At 45.2% G+C, this 23248-nt stretch overlaps 1 protein-coding gene across 3 annotated transcripts in view; it reads left to right on the top strand.

Moving 5' to 3' along the window:
* Window positions 1–23248, top strand: part of LOC105931454 (FA complementation group A) — a 45456-nt gene that overhangs the window by 20081 nt on the left and 2127 nt on the right. For all 3 annotated transcript variants that reach the window (XM_036127205.1, XM_036127200.1, XM_036127193.1), the window contains 20 exons: window positions 531–619; window positions 5073–5133; window positions 5208–5257; window positions 5386–5456; window positions 7218–7316; window positions 7396–7526; window positions 7598–7668; window positions 10604–10703; window positions 10885–11072; window positions 13301–13388; window positions 13482–13670; window positions 13871–13944; window positions 14032–14169; window positions 19661–19736; window positions 20250–20392; window positions 20463–20568; window positions 20680–20739; window positions 20816–20920; window positions 22731–22846; window positions 22928–23084. In XM_036127205.1, the coding sequence (XP_035983098.1) occupies window positions 531–619; window positions 5073–5133; window positions 5208–5257; window positions 5386–5456; window positions 7218–7316; window positions 7396–7526; window positions 7598–7668; window positions 10604–10703; window positions 10885–11072; window positions 13301–13388; window positions 13482–13670; window positions 13871–13944; window positions 14032–14169; window positions 19661–19736; window positions 20250–20392; window positions 20463–20568; window positions 20680–20739; window positions 20816–20920; window positions 22731–22846; window positions 22928–23084 (2112 nt within the window). The remainder of the gene's footprint in view (window positions 1–530; window positions 620–5072; window positions 5134–5207; window positions 5258–5385; window positions 5457–7217; window positions 7317–7395; window positions 7527–7597; window positions 7669–10603; window positions 10704–10884; window positions 11073–13300; window positions 13389–13481; window positions 13671–13870; window positions 13945–14031; window positions 14170–19660; window positions 19737–20249; window positions 20393–20462; window positions 20569–20679; window positions 20740–20815; window positions 20921–22730; window positions 22847–22927; window positions 23085–23248) is intronic.

Genomic DNA, 23248 nt, shown 5'->3' with positions numbered 1-23248 from the left:
TGGTCGCCTGGTTGATTTTCATGAGCCCAACAGCCACAAACCAATTGTTCAGTTTCTGCTGACTGTATGGTGAGGTGGCAGAGGTCTGCTGACTTTATACCACAATCAGTGGAATGAAGTTCAGCATCTTTGCTAATTTAACTCCTGGTTCCTGTCTCCCTTTCTATGAAAATGCCTCAGTGTGACGTTTTACTGTGGCAGCTGAAGTTTATGAGGTAGAAACAAAAAGACAAAAATATTTCAACTGCACACGACTACCTGGGCTATAATTTTTTTTACATATGACCTTTCTGAATTTAACAAAATCGATGCTGTGTTGTGGTGTCATAAACTGCACATGATGACAAAGTTTGACTTTATTGTGGTTAAAACTAAACTAAATATCATATCAGATCATCTCCAACAAACATCAAAGCTTTAGTGTAATCTAATCTCTTTTACATCAGTTACATCCTCCATTATAGTACCAGGCATGTTTATTGAACGTAAAAGACGGCGTGCACTAGAAGCTCTGTGATGTTTGTTTGCAGCCTCAGTGCCCGGCGGCGCAGGATGTGGAGAAAGCTGTGTCTCTGTTTGGGAGCACAGGCAGGATCTCTGCAACAGTGATGGAGGCCAGGTGAGTCCTCACGTCGTTACCTCACCTGCAAGCAGGATGATTCTGACACAAAGATGCAAGTGTTGGTGAATAAAAGTGGATTTTATTAGAACAGTTCATATAATCAATAATAGAAACATAACAAACTAGAAAAAGCTGTTCCTGTGAAACAGCTGTGAGAATGCTGTTCTGCAGAATGACGCAGAAGAAGAGAAGATCTAGGTGAAAAACATTAAAATCACACAAGAACCAATGTGAACATGGATGGACAGAAGCTGAAGGATTAGAAGCAGAACAACGTGAGGGAAAAAGTTTACCGAGTCGCTCTGAAGCCTGACTTGTTAACCAGAGATGAAGTTGAATGTCAAACCGGGAAGACCATTTAACCACAGAGATGAAGAGATGGAGGAGGAGGAGAGAGAAACCGTACGTGTAAAACCAGGCAGACGGTCACATTCCCCCTGACCCACCCTAGTGCCCCACATGCTGACACTGCTACCCATAAGAAAAACACAGTCCACCCACATCCAGCCCCCCAGAGGAGTATCCAGCCCCCAGGAGAGGGAGGCTCCGCTGGCAGCACCACTTTGGGCCGCGGTGCCAGAGATGGGCTGCAGGGTCCGAGAGCCGACTGCAGCCCCCCGATCCCCGGATAGGACCGGCACCGAGAGCCGCCTGCAGCCCCCCGATCCCTGGATAGGACCGGCACCGAGAGCCGACTGCAGCCCCCTGATCCCCGGATAGGACCGCCACTGAGAGCCGACTGCAGCCCCCCTGATCCCCGGATAGGACCGGCACTGAGAGCCGCCTGCAGCCCCCTGATCCCTGGATAGGACCGGCACTGAGAGCCGACTGCAGCCCCCCGATCCCCGGATAGGACCGGCACCGAGAGCCGACTGCAGCCCCCCGATCCCTGGATAGGACCGGCACTGAGAGCCGACTGCAGCCCCCCCGATCCCCGGATAGGACCGGCACTGAGAGCCGCCTGCAGCCCCCCGATCCCCGGATAGGACCGGCACCGAGAGCCGACTGCAGCCCCCCGATCCCTGGATAGGACCGGCACCGAGAGCCGACTGCAGCCCCCCGATCCCTGGATAGGACCGGCACTGAGAGCCGACTGCAGCCCCCCCGATCCCCGGATAGGACCGGCACTGAGAGCCGACTGCAGCCCCCCGATCCCTGGATAGGACCGGCACCGAGAGCCGACTGCAGCCCCCCGATCCCTGGATAGGACCGGCACCGAGAGCCGACTGCAGCCCCCCGATCCCTGGATAGGACCGGCACTGAGAGCCGACTGCAGCCCCCCTGATCCCTGGATAGGACCGGCACCGAGAGCCGACTGCAGCCCCCCGATCCCTGGATAGGACCGGCACTGAGAGCCGACTGCAGCCCCCCCGATCCCCGGATAGGACCGGCACTGAGAGCCGCCTGCAGCCCCCCCGATCCCCGGATAGGACCGGCACCGAGAGCCGACTGCAGCCCCCCGATCCCTGGATAGGACCGGCACCGAGAGCCGACTGCAGCCCCCGATCCCTGGATAGGACCGGCACTGAGAGCCGCCTGCAGCCCCCCCGATCCCTGGATAGGACCGGCACTGAGAGCCGCCTGCAGCCCCCCCGATCCCTGGATAGGACCGGCACCGAGAGCCGACTGCAGCCCCCCGATCCCCGGATAGGACCGGCACCGAGAGCCGACTGCAGCCCCCGATCCCTGGATAGGACCGGCACCGAGAGCCGACTGCAGCCCCCCTGATCCCCGGATAGGACCGGCACTGAGAGCCGACTGCAGCCCCCGATCCCTGGATAGGACCGGCACTGAGAGCCGCCTGCAGCCCCCTGATCCCTGGATAGGACCGGCACCGAGAGCCGACTGCAGCCCCCCGATCCCCGGATAGGACCGGCACCGAGAGCCGACTGCAGCCCCCCCGATCCCCGGATAGGACCGGCACCGAGAGCCGACTGCAGCCCCCCGATCCCTGGATAGGACCGGCACTGAGAGCCGCCTGCAGCCCCCCCGATCCCCGGATAGGACCGGCACCGAGAGCCGACTGCAGCCCCCCTGATCCCCGGATAGGACCGGCACTGAGAGCCGACTGCAGCCCCCGATCCCTGGATAGGACCGGCACCGAGAGCCGACTGCAGCCCCCCGATCCCTGGATAGGACCGGCACCGAGAGCCGACTGCAGCCCCCCTGATCCCCGGATAGGACCGGCACTGAGAGCCGACTGCAGCCCCCCTGATCCCCGGATAGGACCGGCACCGAGAGCCGACTGCAGCCCCCCTGATCCCCGGATAGGACCGGCACTGAGAGCCGACTGCAGCCCCCGATCCCCGGATAGGACCGGCACCGAGAGCCGACTGCAGCCCCCCTGATCCCCGGATAGGACCGGCACCGAGAGCCGACTGCAGCCCCCCTGATCCCCGGATAGGACCGGCACCGAGAGCCGACTGCAGCCCCCCTGATCCCCGGATAGGACCGGCACCGAGAGCCGACTGCAGCCCCCCGATCCCTGGATAGGACCGGCACCGAGAGCCGACTGCAGCCCCCCTGATCCCCGGATAGGACCGGCACTGAGAGCCGACTGCAGCCCCCCTGATCCCCGGATAGGACCGGCACCGAGAGCCGACTGCAGCCCCCCTGATCCCCGGATAGGACCGGCACTGAGAGCCGACTGCAGCCCCCGATCCCTGGATAGGACCGGCACCGAGAGCCGACTGCAGCCCCCCGATCCCCGGATAGGACCGGCACCGAGAGCCGACTGCAGCCCCCGATCCCTGGATAGGACCGGCACCGAGAGCCGACTGCAGCCCCCCGATCCCTGGATAGGACCGGCACTGAGAGCCGACTGCAGCCCCCCTGATCCCCGGATAGGACCGGCACCGAGAGCCGACTGCAGCCCCCCTGATCCCCGGATAGGACCGGCACTGAGAGCCGCCGTGAACCAGGACCGAGACAAGGAGCCCTCCTAGCATCCCCACCACCACCAACCCAACGAGAAAAGAACAATTAACTAAACCTCCACAACACTAACATTCAAAGAACTCCCACAACACATACAACAATAGACACCCAGGCTGGGTCCCCCCCCCCCATTAGCAGAATGCACCCCTGAAGAAGAGAGCATCTTCCATGAGGTGTTAATGTCCAGCTCCCCAAAGCCCCCCAGCGTGCCGGAGGCCCCGGGTGGGACCAGACATCCGGGCATAAACTGACACAAACCCCCAGCGACATACTCCACAGAACCCAAGATTTGTTCCTGCAGCAAAACGGTAAAAGAAATCCAACAAAATCCTGAATTGTGAATGCCAGAAGGGTCTGAAGATGAGTTGGTGTCTGCACACCGAGCGCTTTAGGAGAGGCGACGGTTCGAAAACAGCCGTCGTTTGGGATTTTCAGCTATTTATGGGGAATCTCCCATTAAATTTCTATTCAGGGCGTGTGGACTTTTCAGCAATTTTTAAGGAGGGATTATATAAAATGGTAAAGGTTTGAAAAAGCTGAACTAGTTGAAGATAGCTGAAGGGTGTGTAAACATTTTAAACTTTGAATGAGTTTGTAGCTGAAAGTAGGCTGAAGCAATAAGCCGTGAAAAAGCACAAACATTTCAAAGAATTTAAAGGATTCTCCATTTCATTGAGAGAAAAAACCTCACAAAAAGTTAAATCATTTAAAAATGTTAGAATTACCAAAAGATATAGCAGCAATGAACGAGCTGAAAGTTTTTATTCCAAAATTGTTGAAATTGGTTGAAGTATGAGGAAGTAATCAGATGCCGAAAAACGTATGGAATAATAAAGAAAAACAGGAAACCAGCTGAATAAGCATTCTCACCAATAATTCTATTTAAGCTCCAGAAAGTCCTAGAACAGCTACATAAAGCGTGCAGACGTTAGTGTCTGATAAGATTTAAATGTTGAGTCAATAAAGACAGATGACACTACCTTACAGAACGATGGGAATTTCTGTGCATGAAGGCATCAAACTCCATGAGGGGTTGAAAAGTCTGCAAATAACAATCATTAGTAAAAACGGAAATGTTCAAGTTAATTGGTGCTCAGGTCAAAACGTAGCAGTTAGTTTACAGGATGATTTAAAATACTGTGCAGTGGCACCAATGTATAGATGAGAAGTTAAAGTGTGCAGATAGTCGTTGGCAAAGATTTCTTCAAGTTAAAGAACTTTGCAGTTTGCAATCACTCCCTGAGAAGCGTTAAAATAACGGTGCTGCTGGTCTATGGACTCCCAGCAGGGGGCGCTAGCCCTCACAGCTTTGGCAGACAAGCTGCTTTAAGTCTGTTGGTTTTCATGCTGCTGAGTGGTGGGTCATTGTTCTGCTGGGGGGGGGGGGGGCATAAACTGTCTTCACCTAATAGACGACGGCATCCAGCCACGCGGGTACAGAGCGGGCTTTGAACCAGCAACCCACCAGGACAAAAGTCCCTAGATTAATGACAACGGTGATTTTCCCTTACAGTATTTTTCGGAGGCCGTACTTTTTGACCAGGTTTCTTCCTGCTTTGCTGAAGCCAAGAGTGGTGAGTGTTTTACCTCATTTATGTAATCTGCTGCTGCCTGAGGAGGAAAGTTATTAACGCTCCGCCTCTTTCAGCTTCCACTCAAACCCGACGCTCGCATGAATTTTATTGAAGCTCTGAAAAAGTAAGTTGTGGTTCCTCGTTTCTTGTGCTGGTTGTATTAAATACTATTTGTGTGATGATCAGTGGATTCTACTCATGCGTTCCTATTATTTAGTGAATTTTCACAGTGGTTAAATTTGTTGTATGCAGAGCAGATAAAGTTCCAGCTGCCCAGTACTCATCATATGTGGACTCCTGTCAGAGACACAGGCAGCAGAACAGTGAGTATTTCTCCAGGACGGTAATATTGGCATTGTGGGCCAAAAAGACCAATACGCCCACCACATGCTATGTTTGAGTATTTTTGTAAATCTTATTCATTCTTCCTGAACAGGCAGTAATTCACTCTCTACTTAAGAAACCTGGTCTTGATCCTGATACTTTGGAGAATTACAGGCCTATTTCTAAAGTGTCTTTTATCTCTAAAATTCTTTAAAAAGGTGGTTTATAAGCAACTAATGGCATTTTTAGAAGAATGTGGTATTTTAGGGGGTTTACAGTCTGGTTTTCAAGCTTTGCACAGCACTAAAACGGCCCTTTTATGAGTTTTTAGCAATGTGCTTTTAGCAGTTGAGTCGGGCGACGGTGTTGTTGTGATGCTGGATTTAACTGATGCCTTTGACACAGTTGACCCTAAAATGAAAACTTCTCGTCTGGAGCAGTGTGTGGATGTCAGGGTTACCGCATTGCAGTGGTTAAAACTTAGACAGAACAATCTTTCCTAGTAAAACTGGGTGAGTTTGTGTCCTGTGCTGCTCCTCTACAGTGTGGGGCCCACAGGGCTCAGTGTGAGGCCCCTGGCTTTTTCCACTCTTATGCAGATGACTCACAAATTAATCTCTTCTCCTCTTAAAAAGCCAAGAGCTTCTCCTTAGATTGGTTATTCAATTGTCTGAATGACATAAAATTCTGCATGGCTTCAAACTTTTTACTCTTAAATGTGGAAAAACAAAAGTGATGGTTTCTGGTGGCACTTCTGACACCTCAAACGTTTCTTAAACTTGAGAGCCAGATTAGGGCCGTTGTGAAATTAATCTTTTTTCACCTAAGGCAGTTAGGCAAAGTAAAGCCTTTAATATGGAGGCAGCTTTTTGAAACAGTAATCCATGCATTTGTTAGATCTGGGCTGGATTACTGTACCTGTGTCTCTCTGAGCTGCTGCACTGCCTCACCTGCCCGCTCCCTCAGGTTTTCAACCAGCAACTCCTCACTGTCCCTGAATCAGAGCGGAAACTAAGAGACGGTTCCGTCGCTGCAGCGGCTCCACGGTGGAGGAATAATCTGGCCTGGATGTCCGGCATCCTCGTCTCTTTCAGGGTTTAAGACTTTTCTTAAAATACGCCTGTTAGCTGAAGCGTTTGCACATCCTCAGAGGTTGACTCTACTTTTTTATATTTTTAATAATTTGTAACTATATGTACTGTTTTCAACTGTCTTGTTTGTCTATTTTAACTTGTCCGTGTTTTATTTGTCTATTTTAATTTTACAGTTATTTTCAGTTATATGTGTGCTGCACCTTGTTGTAAAGCATTTATGAATAAATATGGTTTATTGGTTAAGGGAAACCAAGGAGCTGCTGGTGGACGTTCTCTGGTCCAGAACCGCCTCTCTGACCCAGGAGAACATCCAGGGAACCGTATTTAAACCTAATAGATTTGATTTTAGTTCTTTGGCTCAAAATATAATTTCTATTCAGAAAGGGCCGTTATTAAGGAACTGGGCTCTCAGCCACAGTGAAACCATTTTTAAGGTTAAAAAAAAAGTAAATATTAAAGCACAAGTTGGGTACAGGAAATTTACATCAAATGGCTTTTCACAAATTATTTTGTGGTACTGCTGACATATTTTCTGAATTCAACTCATGTGATTTATGCTTTGATTTGCTCAGATTGGCTTCAGTACACCTTGGTGTATTTTAATAAATCTGCTTTGGCTCCTACATGAATTACAGGTTAAAATCCAGATGTTTGTGATGTTTCCAGAGACCGCAGAGCGCCCGGACCTTAAAGAAGACCCTCTGGATGTCCTGAGGATTCAGCTGCAGGAGCTCCCAGGGCTGGTGGACGCAGGAAATGATGGCGGTGTGAACATTTATCTGCAGCTTCATGTAAATCTAAAATGTGTAGAGCCTGTGTTCATCTGTCGGTTCTGTAACCTCAGAGATGTCCGCCCAGCTGTCCAGGATCTCTCACACTCTGAGCGTCTTTCCTGCTTCTGGCGATGAGCTGACGACACAAACGATCGTCACACTGAACACAGAAACCCCCCAGCTGCCCGAGCTTCATTTAAAAGTATGCTTTGTTAAAAAATGATGAAATAAGAAGGTGCACTGAAGCAACTAAACTCTTTGTTTTATCATCAGGTCGTTAATTTAATCCTGCAGAACTTCTGCCAGTGCCTGTTGACTGCTTCCAGAGCAAATCCTCCAAATAAGTGAGTAGCTTTACTGTAATGAATGTTATTTGGGTTTATGATCATTGGTTGGTGTCAAGAAATTAAAATATTAAGGGATTTTTGGCAGATATACTAACCTTACATTTATCTCAGATTTTTATCTCTAAATGTTGAGATTTTATCTCGTTTCAAACTTCCAATCAGTTTCTTGCTTTTGATTATAAAGCATTTATTTTGCTGAAGTGAATGCTGCTTGTCGGGACTTTGAAGCAATCAACTGGTTCCCTGATATAAGAAACTTTTGACCAATCTGTATAATATGATTGAATTTGACTTTGTAAAGTGTCTTGAGATGACATGTTTCATGAATTGGCGCTATATAAATAAAATTGAATTGAATTAAAGCAATTTTATGTAGTGGTGTGGGGGGGGCTGTTGGTCCTGAGAAGCTGCAAGAACCGGACCTGCAGTAAACGAGAAGCAACAGGAGATCTCACACCAACATGGCCGTGTACAGGATGGAAAATAATCTGTTTTTATTAAACAAAGAACAAAACGATACAGAAAGTTATACATAAAATATTAGAATACAAACTTGAAAAAGGCTTAAAAAAGATGTAAGCTGTACAAAAATAAATAATTAAAGAGCAAAGCCATACAATGAAGAGTTTAAAACAATTGTTTCCGTTGTTTAACCTTATTTAATGCTAAATATTAGCTTTTTAAATATGTTTATAAAACAGGGGAAGGATGGTGTATTACGTCTCCATTAATACAGTGAATATGGTGTTTAGCTAAAAGAACAATATTTAGGGCATCAGAGAAAGCTGGGTTTGCATTTTCCATATACAATAAAATGGCATCAGTATGAAACAAAGGAAAGTTTAAGATTAATCCAGTTTCTAAGCTTTGTGAATATTAATATGAAAAATAAAAACGCTCCAGGGATTCAGCTGCTGATATACAAAAGACGCAAAGGCCAACGTAAAATTTAAATCTCCTTTTAGGAAATATGGCAACAGGATATATTTTAATGATTTTGAAATGGGTCTCCTTCACTTTAGCAGTTATCGACATTTTATAAGTTTGGATCAAGCACAAGTCATAGTTTATCTTTTGTTTCAGGAAATTTCTTGAAAGAATCTGTTTTATAGACAAATTAAATCTTTTGTCTCATACATTCATTCATAATCTTATTAGATTTATGGTAATAAGTCCATTCTCATACCAGTCTTTTTAAATAACCACTTCCTGCCTGTAGTAATTGTTCTATTATTCCATAAAAAGGACGTGTGGGTGAGAAATTATGTTGAAATATCATTTTCCAGAAGTGAAGGATTGTTTGATATCTTTTCCAGAATTTTATCAATATCAAAATCACATTTTACAAGAAATTAAATTCCTCCCAGTTGCTTAAAGATAAAATTAGGGATATGAAACCACATTGAATTTTGTGGGATAATAAATGTTTTAAGCCATTTTGTAGGAAATGCACCAACCATGACTTAGAAGTCCACCCGTCATATTTTTCACCTTTTAAGATAAGATGTGTTGTTTTTCCACTAAAACTGAAAAATAATAGAATTAGCTTTCCTTATATTTAGAGGTGATGTATACATACAGTAGAAGGACATGAATAAATAACTTTAAAGAAGCCATCGGCTTTAATCAACAGGTTTCTTCCAAAGATGGTTAAGATTTTGTTTAATTTCTACCAGTCGAGGTTCACACCTTTAGTTAATAAAACTCCCAGATATTTAACTTCATTTTCTACCCTAATTGATGAAATACTTTTATGTATAAAATTATGAATGGGTAAAATCTCAGGTTTTAATTTTAGTCCTAAACCTGAAGCCTTAAACAAAAATTAAACTTTCAACCATTAAATAATTTTTCAGAAATAATGCTGTATCATTGGCAGACTGGCTAATCTCGTATTCTCCATCAAACATGCTGATAGCTTGCAACTCAGGACTGTTATTAATTTGAAGGGTTAATAACTGAGTGGTTGGAATGAATAATTTGGGGGAAATAGGGCAGCTGTGATGAATTCCTCGCTGAATCTTAAATCTAGAGCCGAGCCCCAGATTTAGGGAAACCGAGCTATAAATATCCATGTAAAACATTTTGATTAATCCACAAAAATAATCGCCATAACCCAAAAACCTTAGAGCATCTAATAAAAAGGCATGTCAATCGTATCAAACGCTTTTATAAAAAATGAAGGATGAAAATCAGGCTTTGGTTGTTAATGAAGTCACTTTAAGGTAACGAGTACCGGTTGGATATTATTGTTCCTCCCTTTAACAAAAGCTGATTGGCTTTCATCAATTAACTCTTTGATTCTTCTATTCAGTCGCTCAGTAAAGACGTACAAAGCAGTGATGGGTCTCCAAAAACTTCAGGTCTTTATTAGGCGTTGGAATGAAGGTAATAATCCCGTTTCTTTGTATTGATGTGAACTAGAGAAGAATAGATGATGATGACCCGATCTGCACCGCTGGTACCATCAGCTCCTCTCGTCGCTGTTCAACGTGCTTTATTAGTTTAAAAAGGACCAGAAAAAGTGTTTCCATCCTTTCCTACTAAATACTATGGTTCACTTTGCTAAAAACACAATGATTGCGTCACTTTTAGCGTGCGGACCCTGGCGCCATGTTCAGTGTGGCGAGTATAAACCCAGGTCCACCGGCTCGGCTCACTTTCCAGTGTTTCAGGAGCAGCTTTTCAGGGCCGGCCCGGTTCCTGCGGTTCTGCTGAGGAGTAACTCTCCATAATAACTGAAGAGCGACGCGTTAATATTCAGGCCCACTATGACCAGAGGGGATCACACAGAATTTTATTATCTTCAAACCACGAACCACGGCTGAAGGGTGAAGAAGAAAAAGGACACTTCAGCTTTCTAAACCAGCTGCATCAGAGCCGTGGATTTATCTAAAATCTTACCATCATAAATGCTTCTTTAACATTTCAGACAAACCTCCTGGGGCTGCAGATTTGTCTGCGTGCTGCTTGACAACCGACCGCTTCTCTCAGCCGTAATGCAGCGACTCTGGGATCTGTTCCACCATCAGGTAAATAATCCAGGTTTAGACTCACCTGCTGACAAACGCTGACATCATCATGGTTTCTAATCAGACCGACTCGGTTACATTCAGGCCGGTTGATCCGAGTTGTCAGACGGTGCAGTTGAGTTTGTTGATTTAAAGGTTTAGTGAGGAAACCCAGCAGATTGAATGAATGCTTTTCCCAAAGGCAGCGTCATTGAGTCCTGCTCACACGCTTGGCCTGGCAGCGTTCCTGGTCCACCTTCATGCCTCCATGGCGCTCGGCCCTCTGGTCCAGCTGGTGCCAGCCACACAAGCGCAGGCGGCACCTTTGGCAGAGGCCATCAGCTCTGCAGTGCCGTGCAACAGCCACGCCAACATGCTCTTCTCTCTCAGGTAAGTTCACTTCATGCTGCCACTGCAGAACCAGGAAACAACTTCTAATACAGTCAAGCATCGCTGAACGGTCCGCCTCCAGCCAGCCTCCCGCTCAATCTGCACCATGTGACCAGGCGGGAGGGCCAGGACGCGCTGTGGTCACTTCCTGTTGGCGCCGAGCATTAACCAAGACTTCCTGCAGGCTTCTGAAACTCGTTTCTCTGATTAGACCAAGTTTGAAACATTTACCACAGAAACCTGGGACTTTGTTCTCAGTGGGCGGGGCTAAGGTGATGTCATCAGATTATAGTCTTCCACGAGACTATAGGTGTTGATATGATGATGCATCAGGTAGATTTAACTGTTTAAAACATTTAAATCACATTTGATGCCACTGTAGTCCAGCTGACCCGACTACGATCATTCACATCCGCTTGGAGCCGATCGGCTCATCAATGTGTGACTGAGGGTTATGCTAATGCTAATGCTAATGCTAATGAGCTCAAAAGCTCTCTGCCACGCCTACAGCTACAGGACGTCCACAGCACCACTTCCTGTCTACGTGGGCTGGGCTCGCTGAGGAACGTGTTGACGCTTGGCTGCAGGAAGAACCTTTTGAAAAGGTTTCGTCTCTTAAATGACTATCTGTGGGCTTTGGACCGTTTGATTCTGCAGAAGTACCAAATGTACCAAATGCTATAGTCCTCAGTTAAAGCCTGGCTTGGGCTGCTTTAATGCTTCGGGGGGGCGCTGTGCCCTCCACAAATCTGCCTCAATGTCCACCAGCGCCACGCTGCACCGCAGACTGTCCAGGAGGTGGTGGATGTTAGTCCAGGTCTGGGAGGAGATCCTCAGGAGATCATCCTCCTCCTCATCAGGAGCTGCCCAGGTGTAGTAGGGAGGTCCTTCAGGCAGGTGGAGGCCACACGCGCTGCTGAGCCTCATTCTGGCTGGTTTTAAGGACTTTACATCAAAGCTGGATCCTGCAGAGTGTGGCTCCAAATCCAGACCTCCATGGGTTCCATTCCTATAGGCGTTATAATTCAGATCACTTCACTCTCCTGGGAAGTGTCTGCCTGTATTGTATCTAAAACAATTTCATTTGAAGGGAACAAAAACCAAGTTCAATTTTATTTATATAGCATAAATGTTATTTATATAGCACCAGTTATAAACAAGAGAAAAGCATTTTCCACATGTTTCCCTGAATCAAACAGAGCTAACCCATTTTTAACCATCAAGTCTCACTAACAGAGACATAAACCCGTCCGTCGCGCCTGCACGCCACTAACAACCTGAAGAGAAGTAGGGTTGAGCAAATCTAAATAATATTACATCAGTTGTCCTTTCACAAAGCAAGCATTGAGATTATGATAAAAAAAGCGTTACTTGGCTTCCTGTCCTGCAGTCTGTCGGGTGCAGAATGGAGCTTCCTGCCTCCTGTGAACGCTGCTTTACCTTCAGCTTCACGCATGTTCACCCTACCATCAGTTAACCTGAACCTTTCCATTTAGCTAACGTCCGTCTGCTCACTTTAACTTCTCATGGAAAATTTATCTGTTACATTCATGCAGTTTCTGTCTGTCTGCCTGTCTTCTTCATTTGAGCTTTTATCAGATGCTAAGGACTGTTTAGTTTCTCAGGGATGGTTGTCGGTGCATCAGCATCATGCTGTGTCTGAACTCTGAACCGATGTCTCACCTAAATTACATTAAGTTACTATAAACATAATAAAACAATAAAGTCTAATATGCACCGGCCTTGGTGCTTATGGGATGCACTCTCTGGGTTTCAGCAGGAAATCTCAAACCTGATAAAAATGAAGTACAGCTCCAAAGTGATAAAGAAGAAGGTTAAAAGTTCCCGGTTCGATCCCTGCATTCTGCCACTGTGTCCCTGAGCAAGACCCTTAGCCCCAGATTGCTCCCTGAGAGACGGGTTAAATCACTAAACAAATACATTCACTGCAATGTATTATTGCAATGACAAAGATTTAATCTTCCTCTTTTGAGAATCTAGGAGAGTCCAGATGTTGACTGTAGCTGCAGCACATCTGGACTCAATCAGCTGAGAGCGACGTGTGAATGTGGCTGTAAAGCGCTTTTACTCTCTTCACATTAAGAATTCAACAGTTATGAAAATGAGGGTCTGGTCATTTCTGCAGTGGAGTTATTATTATTATTATTATTATTATTATTATTATTGTATATTAGCCTCTGGTAGAGCTGTTGGTCTGTTTTCACCAGGCTGTGTGCAGCTGCTGTGAGTTATGGGCTCTGCAGAGGAGAACCTCAGCAACAGCAGGACTACGTCCCCCCCAGCCTCTATAAAAAGGTACCGTTCCTCCTGGGGAGGCCTGGGAACCTCTGCTACATCACAGCTTTCCTTTAAAATGATAAAATGAAAGGTTGCCCTCTCTGCGTGTAGCTGTTGTATCTTATTCCGAGGCTGTTCCCCGAGGCCAGAGGGACGGCGGCGTGCGTTTGGCCTGATGAAGACGGTCCAGATGTTCTGTGGAGCAGCTTCACGCAGGACAGAAACATCTGGACGCAGACGGTCCTGCACCTGTGGAGACACGCTGGCTTCCAGCAGCTGCAGCAGACGCCGCGCTACCAGGTGAGCTTTCTGGATCAATGGCTGTTTGTGCTGAAAGGAAGAAAGCATCACTGCTTTGTGCTGAGCCAGAAGGTCGACTCTACGATGGCATAACGGGATGTTAAAGACCGAGTTCTCAATGACTAAATAAATAAAATGGGCTGTTTTAGTCATATTTAGTTCATGACAGAAATCAGAATAATAACTACCTGTTTGTCTAGTTGTGTTTTTCAGAGTGGCTGCATAACGAGCTGCGAGTCCAGAGAAATGAAGACGTTCTGTCAGACTGTCAGCGGTAAGACGAGAAATGAAGCTGAATAAAGGCTTTTAGTTGTTGTTGGTGAGACGTTGGGTTCCAGAGTTCTCCTGTTGCTGTCTGCAGGCAGGAGTACCAGCAGTGGGCCTGCCTGCAGCTTTATCTGAGCCGCCCAGAGGAGCAGGGGGGCTGCGGAGGCGACGTGAAGGAGCTCTGCAGCCGTCTGTTGGTCGCCATCATGGACATCATGGACCAGCCGCCAAGGTGAGGCTCACCGCTTTCAGTCGCTTCGTCTGAGCTGACGTCTAAAAATAAACGTCTGCTGCAGACGTCTAAAAATAAACGTCTGCAGCAGACGTCTAAAAATAAACGTCTGCAGCTGACGTCTAAAAATAAACGTCTGAGCTAACGTCTAAAAATAAACGTCTGCAGCTGACGTCTAAAAATAAACGTCTGCAGCTGACGTCTAAAAATAAACGTCTGAGCAGACGTCTAAAAATAAACGTCTGCAGCTGACGTCTAAAAATAAACGTCTGCTGCAGACGTCTAAAAATAAACGTCTGCAGCAGACGTCTAAAAATAAACGTCTGAGCTGACGTCTAAAAATAAACGTCAGCTGCAGACGTCTAAAAATAAACGTCTGCAGCAGACGTCTAAAAATAAACGTCTGAGCTGACGTCTAAAAATAAACGTCTGAGCTGACGTCTAAAAATAAACGTCTGAGCTGACGTCTAAAAATAAACGTCTGAGCTGACGTCTAAAAATAAACGTCTGAGCTGACGTCTAAAAATAAACGTCTGAGCTGACGTCTAAAAATAAACGTCTGCAGCAGACGTCTAAAAACAAACGTCTGCAGCAGACGTCTAAAAACAAACGTCTGAGCTAACGTCTAAAAATAAACGTCTGCAGCAGACGTCTAAAAATAAACGTCTGCAGCTGACGTCTAAAAATAAACGTCTGACCTGACGTCTAAAAATAAACGTGTGAGCTGACGTCTAAAAATAAACGTCTGAGCTGACGTCTAAAAATAAACGTCTGAGCTGACGTCTAAAAATAAACGTCTGAGCTGACGTCTAAAAATAAACGTCTGAGCTGACGTCTAAAAATAAACGTGTGCAGCTGACGTCTAAAAATAAACGTGTGCAGCTGACGTCTAAAAATAAACGTCTGCTGCAGACGTCTAAAAATAAACGTCTGCAGCAGACGTCTAAAAATAAACGTCTGAGCTGACGTCTAAAAATAAACGTCTGAGCTGACGTCTAAAAGTAAACGTCTGCAGCTGACGTCTAAAAATAAACGTCTGCAGCTGACGTCTAAAAATAAACGTCTGCAGCAGACGTCTAAAAATAAACGTCTGCAGCAGACGTCTAAAAATAAACGTCTGCAGCTGACGTCTAAAAATAAACGTCTGAGCTGACGTCTAAAAATAAACGTCTGAGCTGACGTCTAAAAATAAACGTCTGAGCTGACGTCTAAAAATAAACGTCTGAGCTGACGTCTAAAAATAAACGTCTGAGCTGACGTCTAAAAATAAACGTCTGCAGCAGACGTCTAAAAATAAACGTCTGCAGCAGACGTCTAAAAATAAACGTCTGCAGCAGACGTCTAAAAATAAACGTCTGCAGCAGACGTCTAAAAACAAACGTCTGCAGCAGACGTCTAAAAACAAACGTCTGAGCTAACGTCTAAAAATAAACGTCTGCAGCAGACGTCTAAAAATAAACGTCTGCAGCTGACGTCTAAAAATAAACGTCTGCTGCAGACGTCTAAAAATAAACGTCTGCAGCTGACGTCTAAAAATAAACGTCTGCAGCTGACGTCTAAAAATAAACGTCTGCTGCAGACGTCTAAAAATAAACGTCTGCAGCAGACGTCTAAAAATAAACGTCTGAGCTAAGGTCTAAAAATAAACGTCTGCAGCAGACGTCTAAAAATAAACGTCTGCAGCTGACGTCTAAAAATAAACGTCTGCTGCAGACGTCTAAAAATAAACGTCTGCAGCTGACGTCTAAAAATAAACGTCTGCAGCTGACGTCTAAAAATAAACGTCTGCTGCAGACGTCTAAAAATAAACGTCTGCAGCAGACGTCTAAAAATAAACGTCTGAGCTAAGGTCTAAAAATAAACGTCTGAGCTAACGTCTAAAAATAAACGTCTGCTGCAGACGTCTAAAAATAAACGTCTGCAGCTGACGTCTAAAAATAAACGTCTGAGCTAACGTCTAAAAATAAACGTCTGAGCTGACGTCTAAAAATAAACGTCTGCAGCAGACGTCTAAAAATAAACGTCTGAGCTGCAGACGTCTAAAAATAAACGTCAGCTGCAGACGTCTAAAAATAAACGTCAGCTGCAGACGTCTAAAAATAAACGTCTGAGCTGACGTCTAAAAATAAACGTCTGAGCTGACGTCTAAAAATAAACGTCTGAGCTGACGTCTAAAAATAAACGTCTGCAGCAGACGTCTAAAAATAAACGTCAGCTCAGACGTCTAAAAATAAACGTCTGAGCTGACGTCTAAAAATAAACGTCAGCTGCAGACGTCTAAAAATAAACGTCAGCTGCAGACGTCTAAAAATAAACGTCAGCTGCAGACGTCTAAAAATAAACGTCTGAGCTGACGTCTAAAAATAAACGTCTGAGCTGACGTCTAAAAATAAACGTCTGAGCTGACGTCTAAAAATAAACGTCTGCTGCAGACGTCTAAAAATAAACGTCTGCAGCAGACGTCTAAAAATAAACGTCTGAGCTAAGGTCTAAAAATAAACGTCTGAGCTAACGTCTAAAAATAAACGTCTGCTGCAGACGTCTAAAAATAAACGTCTGCAGCTGACGTCTAAAAATAAACGTCTGAGCTAACGTCTAAAAATAAACGTCTGCAGCTGACGTCTAAAAATAAACGTCTGAGCTGACGTCTAAAAATAAACGTCTGCAGCAGACGTCTAAAAATAAACGTCTGAGCTGCAGACGTCTAAAAATAAACGTCAGCTGCAGACGTCTAAAAATAAACGTCAGCTGCAGACGTCTAAAAATAAACGTCAGCTGCAGACGTCTAAAAATAAACGTCTGAGCTGACGTCTAAAAATAAACGTCTGAGCTGACGTCTAAAAATAAACGTCTGAGCTGACGTCTAAAAATAAACGTCTGCAGCAGACGTCTAAAAATAAACGTCTGAGCTGACGTCTAAAAATAAACGTCTGAGCTGACGTCTAAAAATAAACGTCTGAGCTGACGTCTAAAAATAAACGTCAGCTGCAGACGTCTAAAAATAAACGTCAGCTGCAGACGTCTAAAAATAAACGTCAGCTGCAGACGTCTAAAAATAAACGTCTGCAGCAGACGTCTAAAAATAAACGTCTGAGCTGACGTCTAAAAATAAACGTCTGAGCTGACGTCTAAAAATAAACGTCTGAGCTGACGTCTAAAAATAAACGTCTGCAGCAGACGTCTAAAAATAAACGTCTGAGCTGACGTCTAAAAATAAACGTCTGAGCTGACGTCTAAAAATAAACGTCTGAGCTGACGTCTAAAAATAAACGTCTGAGCTGACGTCTAAAAATAAACGTCTGAGCTGACGTCTAAAAATAAACGTGTGCAGCTGACGTCTAAAAATAAACGTCTGCTGCAGACGTCTAAAAATAAACGTCTGCAGCAGACGTCTAAAAATAAACGTCTGAGCTGACGTCTAAAAATAAACGTCTGAGCTGACGTCTAAAAGTAAACGTCTGCAGCAGACGTCTAAAAATAAACGTCTGCAGCAGACGTCTAAAAATAAACGTCTGCAGCTGACGTCTAAAAATAAACGTCTGAGCTGACGTCTAAAAATAAACGTCTGAGCTGACGTCTAAAAATAAACGTCTGAGCTGACGTCTAAAAATAAACGTCTGAGCTGACGTCTAAAAATAAACGTCTGCAGCAGACGTCTAAAAATAAACGTCTGCAGCAGACGTCTAAAAATAAACGTCTGCAGCAGACGTCTAAAAACAAACGTCTGCAGCAGACGTCTAAAAACAAACGTCTGAGCTAACGTCTAAAAATAAACGTCTGCAGCAGACGTCTAAAAATAAACGTCTGCAGCTGACGTCTAAAAATAAACGTCTGCTGCAGACGTCTAAAAATAAACGTCTGCAGCTGACGTCTAAAAATAAACGTCTGCTGCAGACGTCTAAAAATAAACGTCTGCAGCAGACGTCTAAAAATAAACGTCTGCAGCAGACGTCTAAAAATAAACGTCTGCAGCAGACGTCTAAAAATAAACGTCTGAGCTAAGGTCTAAAAATAAACGTCTGAGCTAACGTCTAAAAATAAACGTCTGCTGCAGACGTCTAAAAATAAACGTCTGCAGCTGACGTCTAAAAATAAACGTCTGCAGCTGACGTCTAAAAATAAACGTCTGAGCTAACGTCTAAAAATAAACGTCTGCAGCTGACGTCTAAAAATAAACGTCTGCAGCAGACGTCTAAAAATAAACGTCTGAGCTGACGTCTAAAAATAAACGTCTGCAGCAGACGTCTAAAAATAAACGTCTGAGCTGCAGACGTCTAAAAATAAACGTCAGCTGCAGACGTCTAAAAATAAACGTCTGAGCTAACGTCTAAAAATAAACGTCAGCTGCAGACGTCTAAAAATAAACGTCTGCAGCAGACGTCTAAAAATAAACGTCTGCAGCAGACGTCTAAAAATAAACGTCTGAGCTGACGTCTAAAAATAAACGTCTGCAGCAGACGTCTAAAAATAAACGTCTGCAGCAGACGTCTAAAAATAAACGTCTGCAGCAGACGTCTAAAAATAAACGTCTGAGCTGACGTCTAAAAATAAACGTCTGCAGCAGACGTCTAAAAATAAACGTCTGAGCTGCAGACGTCTAAAAATAAACGTCAGCTGCAGACGTCTAAAAATAAACGTCAGCTGCAGACGTCTAAAAATAAACGTCAGCTGCAGACGTCTAAAAATAAACGTCAGCTGCAGACGTCTAAAAATAAACGTCTGCAGCAGACGTCTAAAAATAAACGTCTGCAGCAGACGTCTAAAAATAAACGTCTGCTGCAGACGTCTAAAAATAAACGTCTGAGCTGACGTCTAAAAATAAACGTCTGCAGCTGACGTCTAAAAATAAACGTCTGCAGCTGACGTCTAAAAATAAACGTCTGCTGCAGACGTCTAAAAATAAACGTCTGCAGCAGACGTCTAAAAATAAACGTCTGCTGCAGACGTCTAAAAATAAACGTCTGCAGCTGACGTCTAAAAATAAACGTCTGCAGCAGACGTCTAAAAATAAACGAGTGAAGGAAATGTGCAATCCAAGGATTTCTGTTCCAGCGTAGAAATATTACAGCAATTAAAGGATAAAACGGCTTCATTTGACCCAATTTAAGAGAAGTTCTGTCATCTGAGACATAAACGTTACACTTTACTGTGACTTCTGCGCCGCATCCATTATTATTAGTATTATTACTAATATTATTATTATTATTATTACTATTATTATTATTAGTAGTACTATTATTATTATTATTACTATTATTATTATTATTAGTAGTAGTACTATTATTATTATTACTACTATCATTACTATTATTATTACCACCCTTATTACCACATTATTATTATTATTATTATCATTATTATTATTATCATTATTATTATTATTATCCTTATCATTATTATAGTAGAGCATGGAGGAAAGGTGCAGAATGATTCGTTCATTAATTTAATGTGAAATTCTTCCTGTTGTCACTGGACCATCATTTTTTGTCAGTGAGCTGGAAAAGCCCGGTTCTGCAGAACCGTCAGGAACAGGAACCTGTCTGCCCGACCTGCTGTCCAGATTACAGGTGAGTCCACACAAGGTTCTGTTGGGATTATTGTAGAACCAAAACCAGGCAGAACCTTTGATTTCAGGTCAGAACCATTATGGAGAAATATTTGTAGTTCAGGACTTTGTCGTCTACATGAAGTCAGAGAATCCATCCAGAACCACGACGGTACCGTTGACCCGACTCTAGATGGTTCTGAGCCACGGACTGGGGACCGGTCCAGAGTGGACCCTGCCTCACAGAACAGTGGAGGGAACATTTCAGGACATTTCAGTGAAGCAGAACCTTTTAGGTTCTGGTCAGATGCGCCACCATCTGACCAGAACCTAAAAGGTTCTGGTCAGATGCGCCACCATCTACTGGATCTCCTTCGGAACATTTGAAGGTACCAGACATGTGGGCTGAAGTCGGTGAGAGAACCTCCGTGTTCAGAGGGTTCTGACGGGTCTGGGCTCTGGAGACCGGGTCGTGGTGGACAGAGGTGACTGAAGGTTCTGGCCGGGTCGGTGAAACGTCTCTTTGGTTCTGAAGGAGCTGGTCCAGGAGGCGGAGCTTAGCCCGGGCGGAGCGGTTCTGTGGGACGTCCTGTTTGAGCTGCTGTCTCAGAGATGTTCCTCCTCCGTCAGCATCACCTCCCAGCTCAGCCTGCAGCGGACGCTCCACGCATGGAACAGGTGGACCTCCAGAACCGGGCCACGAGGCGGGCCGACCCGTAGAACCTACTGACAGAGCTGTGTTTCTCAGGGTTCTCCTGGTTCTGCCAGCCGCGCTGTTCTTCAAGACCAAGCCTGAAGGAGGGAGGACAACCGTGGACTGCAGCCAGCTGGTGGAACACATCAACCAGCACCAGGTAATCGGACCTCGGCCGCGGTCCGTGAACGGTTCCATGAACGGTTCCGCTGGACGGTTCTGCTGGACGGTTCCGCTGGACCTTCATCCTCTTCCTCCTCCTCTTCCTCAGAGGAAGGCCTGTTCTCCAGCCGGCGTTCTGCCCCCCTTGGTGACGGCACACTTCCTGAAGGTGAGCGCCGGTCCTGCGGTTCTGCCGGGCCCTCAGGCTGTGGAGACGGTGACCCGGTTCTGTTTCGGTTCTCCAGGGTCTGCTGTGTGCGGCGGTGCGGTGCGACCGTCCTGCAGGAGAACTCAACGGCGCCTGGTGTCAGATGAGCAGAACCTGCCCCCTGCTGGCCGTCTCTGCCGTGGTACCGTTCTCTTTCCCTCGTCACAGCCAGGGTTCCTCCTCCAGACACTAGAACTTTGGTCAGAACCAGAACCGGCCGGTACCGCCCTGCTGACTCCAGTCGGCCATCAGAGGAAAACGGGCCGGATCCGGTTCCAATAGATCGGTTCCAGACTCCAGCGGCTCGCAGAACCATAATGGAGTTCTTCTGGGTTATTTTAGAAAATGAAGTGACTGGAGTTGGACCTGGAACCGGTTCTGGTCAGTCTGGAGAACATCTGGGTCCAGATGTTCTCCAGACTGACCAGAACCGGTTTGCTTCAGCGTTTATATCTGGGAAATATTTAAAACTTTCCCCAAGAAAATGTCTTCAAAGCTAGTTAAAGGTTCTGGTTAAAGGTTCTGGTTAAAGGTTCTAGTTAAATGTTCTGGTTAAAGTTTCTGGTTAAAGGTTCTGGTTAAAGGTTCTGGTTAAAGGTTCTAGTTAAAGGTTCTGGTTAAAGGTTCTGGTTAAAGGTTCTAGTTAAAGGTTCTGGTTAAAGGTTCTGGTTAAAGGTTCTAGTTAAATGTTCTGGTTAAAGTTTCTGGTTAAAGGTTCTGGTTAAAGGTTCTAGTTAAAGGTTCTGGTTAAAGGTTCTGGTTAAAGGTTCTAGTTAAAGGTTCTGATTAAAGTTTCTGGTTAAAGGTTCTGGTTAAAGGTTCTAGTTAAAGGTTCTAGTTAAAGTTTCTGGTTAAAGGTTCTGGTTAAAGGTTCTAGTTAAAGGTTCTGGTTAAAGGTTCTGGTTAAAGGTTCTAGTTAAAGGTTCTGATTAAAGTTTCTGGTTAAAGGTTCTGGTTAAAGGTTCTAGTTAAAGGTTCTGGTTAAAGGTTCTAGTTAAAGGTTCTGATTAAAGTTTCTGGTTAAAGGTTCTAGTTAAAGGTTCTAGTTAAAGGTTCTGATTAAAGTTTCTGGTTAAAGGTTCTGGTTAAAGGTTCTAGTTAAAGGTTCTGGTTAAAGGTTCTGGTTAAAGGTTCTGGTTAAAGGTTCTAGTTAAAGGTTCTGATTAAAGTTTCTGGTTAAAGGTTCTGGTTAAAGGTTCTGGTTAAAGGTTCTGGTTAAAGGTTCTGGTTAAAGGTTCTAGTTAAAGGTTCTGGTTAAAGGTTCTGGTTAAGCGTTCTGGTTAAAGGTTCTAGTTAAAGGTTCTGGTTAAAGGTTCTAGTTAAAGGTTCTGGTTAAACGTTCTGGTTAAGCGTTCTGGTTAAAGGTTCTAGTTAAAGGTTCTGGTTACAGGTTCTAGTTAAAGGTTCTGGTTAAAGGTTCTGGTTAAGCGTTCTGGTTAAAGGTTCTAGTTAAAGGTTCTGGTTAAAGGTTCTAGTTAAAGGTTCTAGTTAAAGGTTCTGGTTACAGGTTCTAGTTAAAGGTTCTAGTTAAAGGTTCTGGTTACAGGTTCTAGTTAAAGGTTCAGCGTTCTGGTAAAGCAATCACTTAAACATTCTGATAAAGTGTTCTGGTTAAACGTTCTAGTAAGATGTTCTAGTTAAACGTTGTAATAAAACGTAATTGAAATTCTAGTAAAACGCTTTAATAAAACTTTCTAATAAAAAGTTCCTACAAAACGTTCTAGTAACACGTTCTAGTAAAAGCTGAATTTAGTTTGATCAAACCTCTGCAGGCAGCAGTTTTTACTGTTCTAGTTTTAACTGATGTCAGAGCGGCTGATGGCCGACCAGCTCAGCCAGGAACATCTGGAGAACATCTGGAGAACATCTGGAGAACATAGTATTAATAATTGTGAGGAAGTGAACGCTGATTGTGTCTGAGTGCAGCGGTGATCGGCTCGTCATGTCTGCAGCGCTGGTGGCAGCAGCTGGCGCCGGTTCTGTTCTCCCTCTGGACCCGTCTGCGTGACGGAGAACCTCCTCCGGAGCAGCTGCAGCTCCTCGCAGACTGCCGGCGCTGGGCCTGCAGGTACCTGCCGGTTCTCCTCATCCCCGCCTTCTGCAGAACCCGCCACGTGAGAAAATGTCTGTCGTTGTTTGTGGGTTCCAGTCTGATCCGAGGTCCGGCGACCCGGATGCCTCCAGCTGCGGTTCTGCTGTGTGCAGCCAGCCTGCATGAGGCCTGCAGAAGCTGTGAGGAACCGCCGCAGAACTTCAGGGAGGTTCTGCGTTCACTGCAGCCAGAGAGACACGCCCAACACCAGCAGGTGAGCCTGCAGAACCCGCTGGTTCTGGACCCTGTAGAACAACCCGTAGAACCGGTTCCATCATTAAACACGTCAGAGGAAGCTTTAGAACCACCAGAGAGGTCCTTCAGAACCGCCTCTGGAGGCTCCAGGGTCTGAACTCGGACCTTCATGTGGAACGTTCC

Source organism: Fundulus heteroclitus, chromosome 2 (genome assembly GCF_011125445.2).
Source record: "Fundulus heteroclitus isolate FHET01 chromosome 2, MU-UCD_Fhet_4.1, whole genome shotgun sequence".
Lineage (NCBI taxonomy): Eukaryota > Metazoa > Chordata > Actinopteri > Cyprinodontiformes > Fundulidae > Fundulus > Fundulus heteroclitus.
The sequence above is the reverse complement of the archived record's forward strand: the minus strand, read 5'-3'. Positions and strand labels throughout refer to the sequence as shown.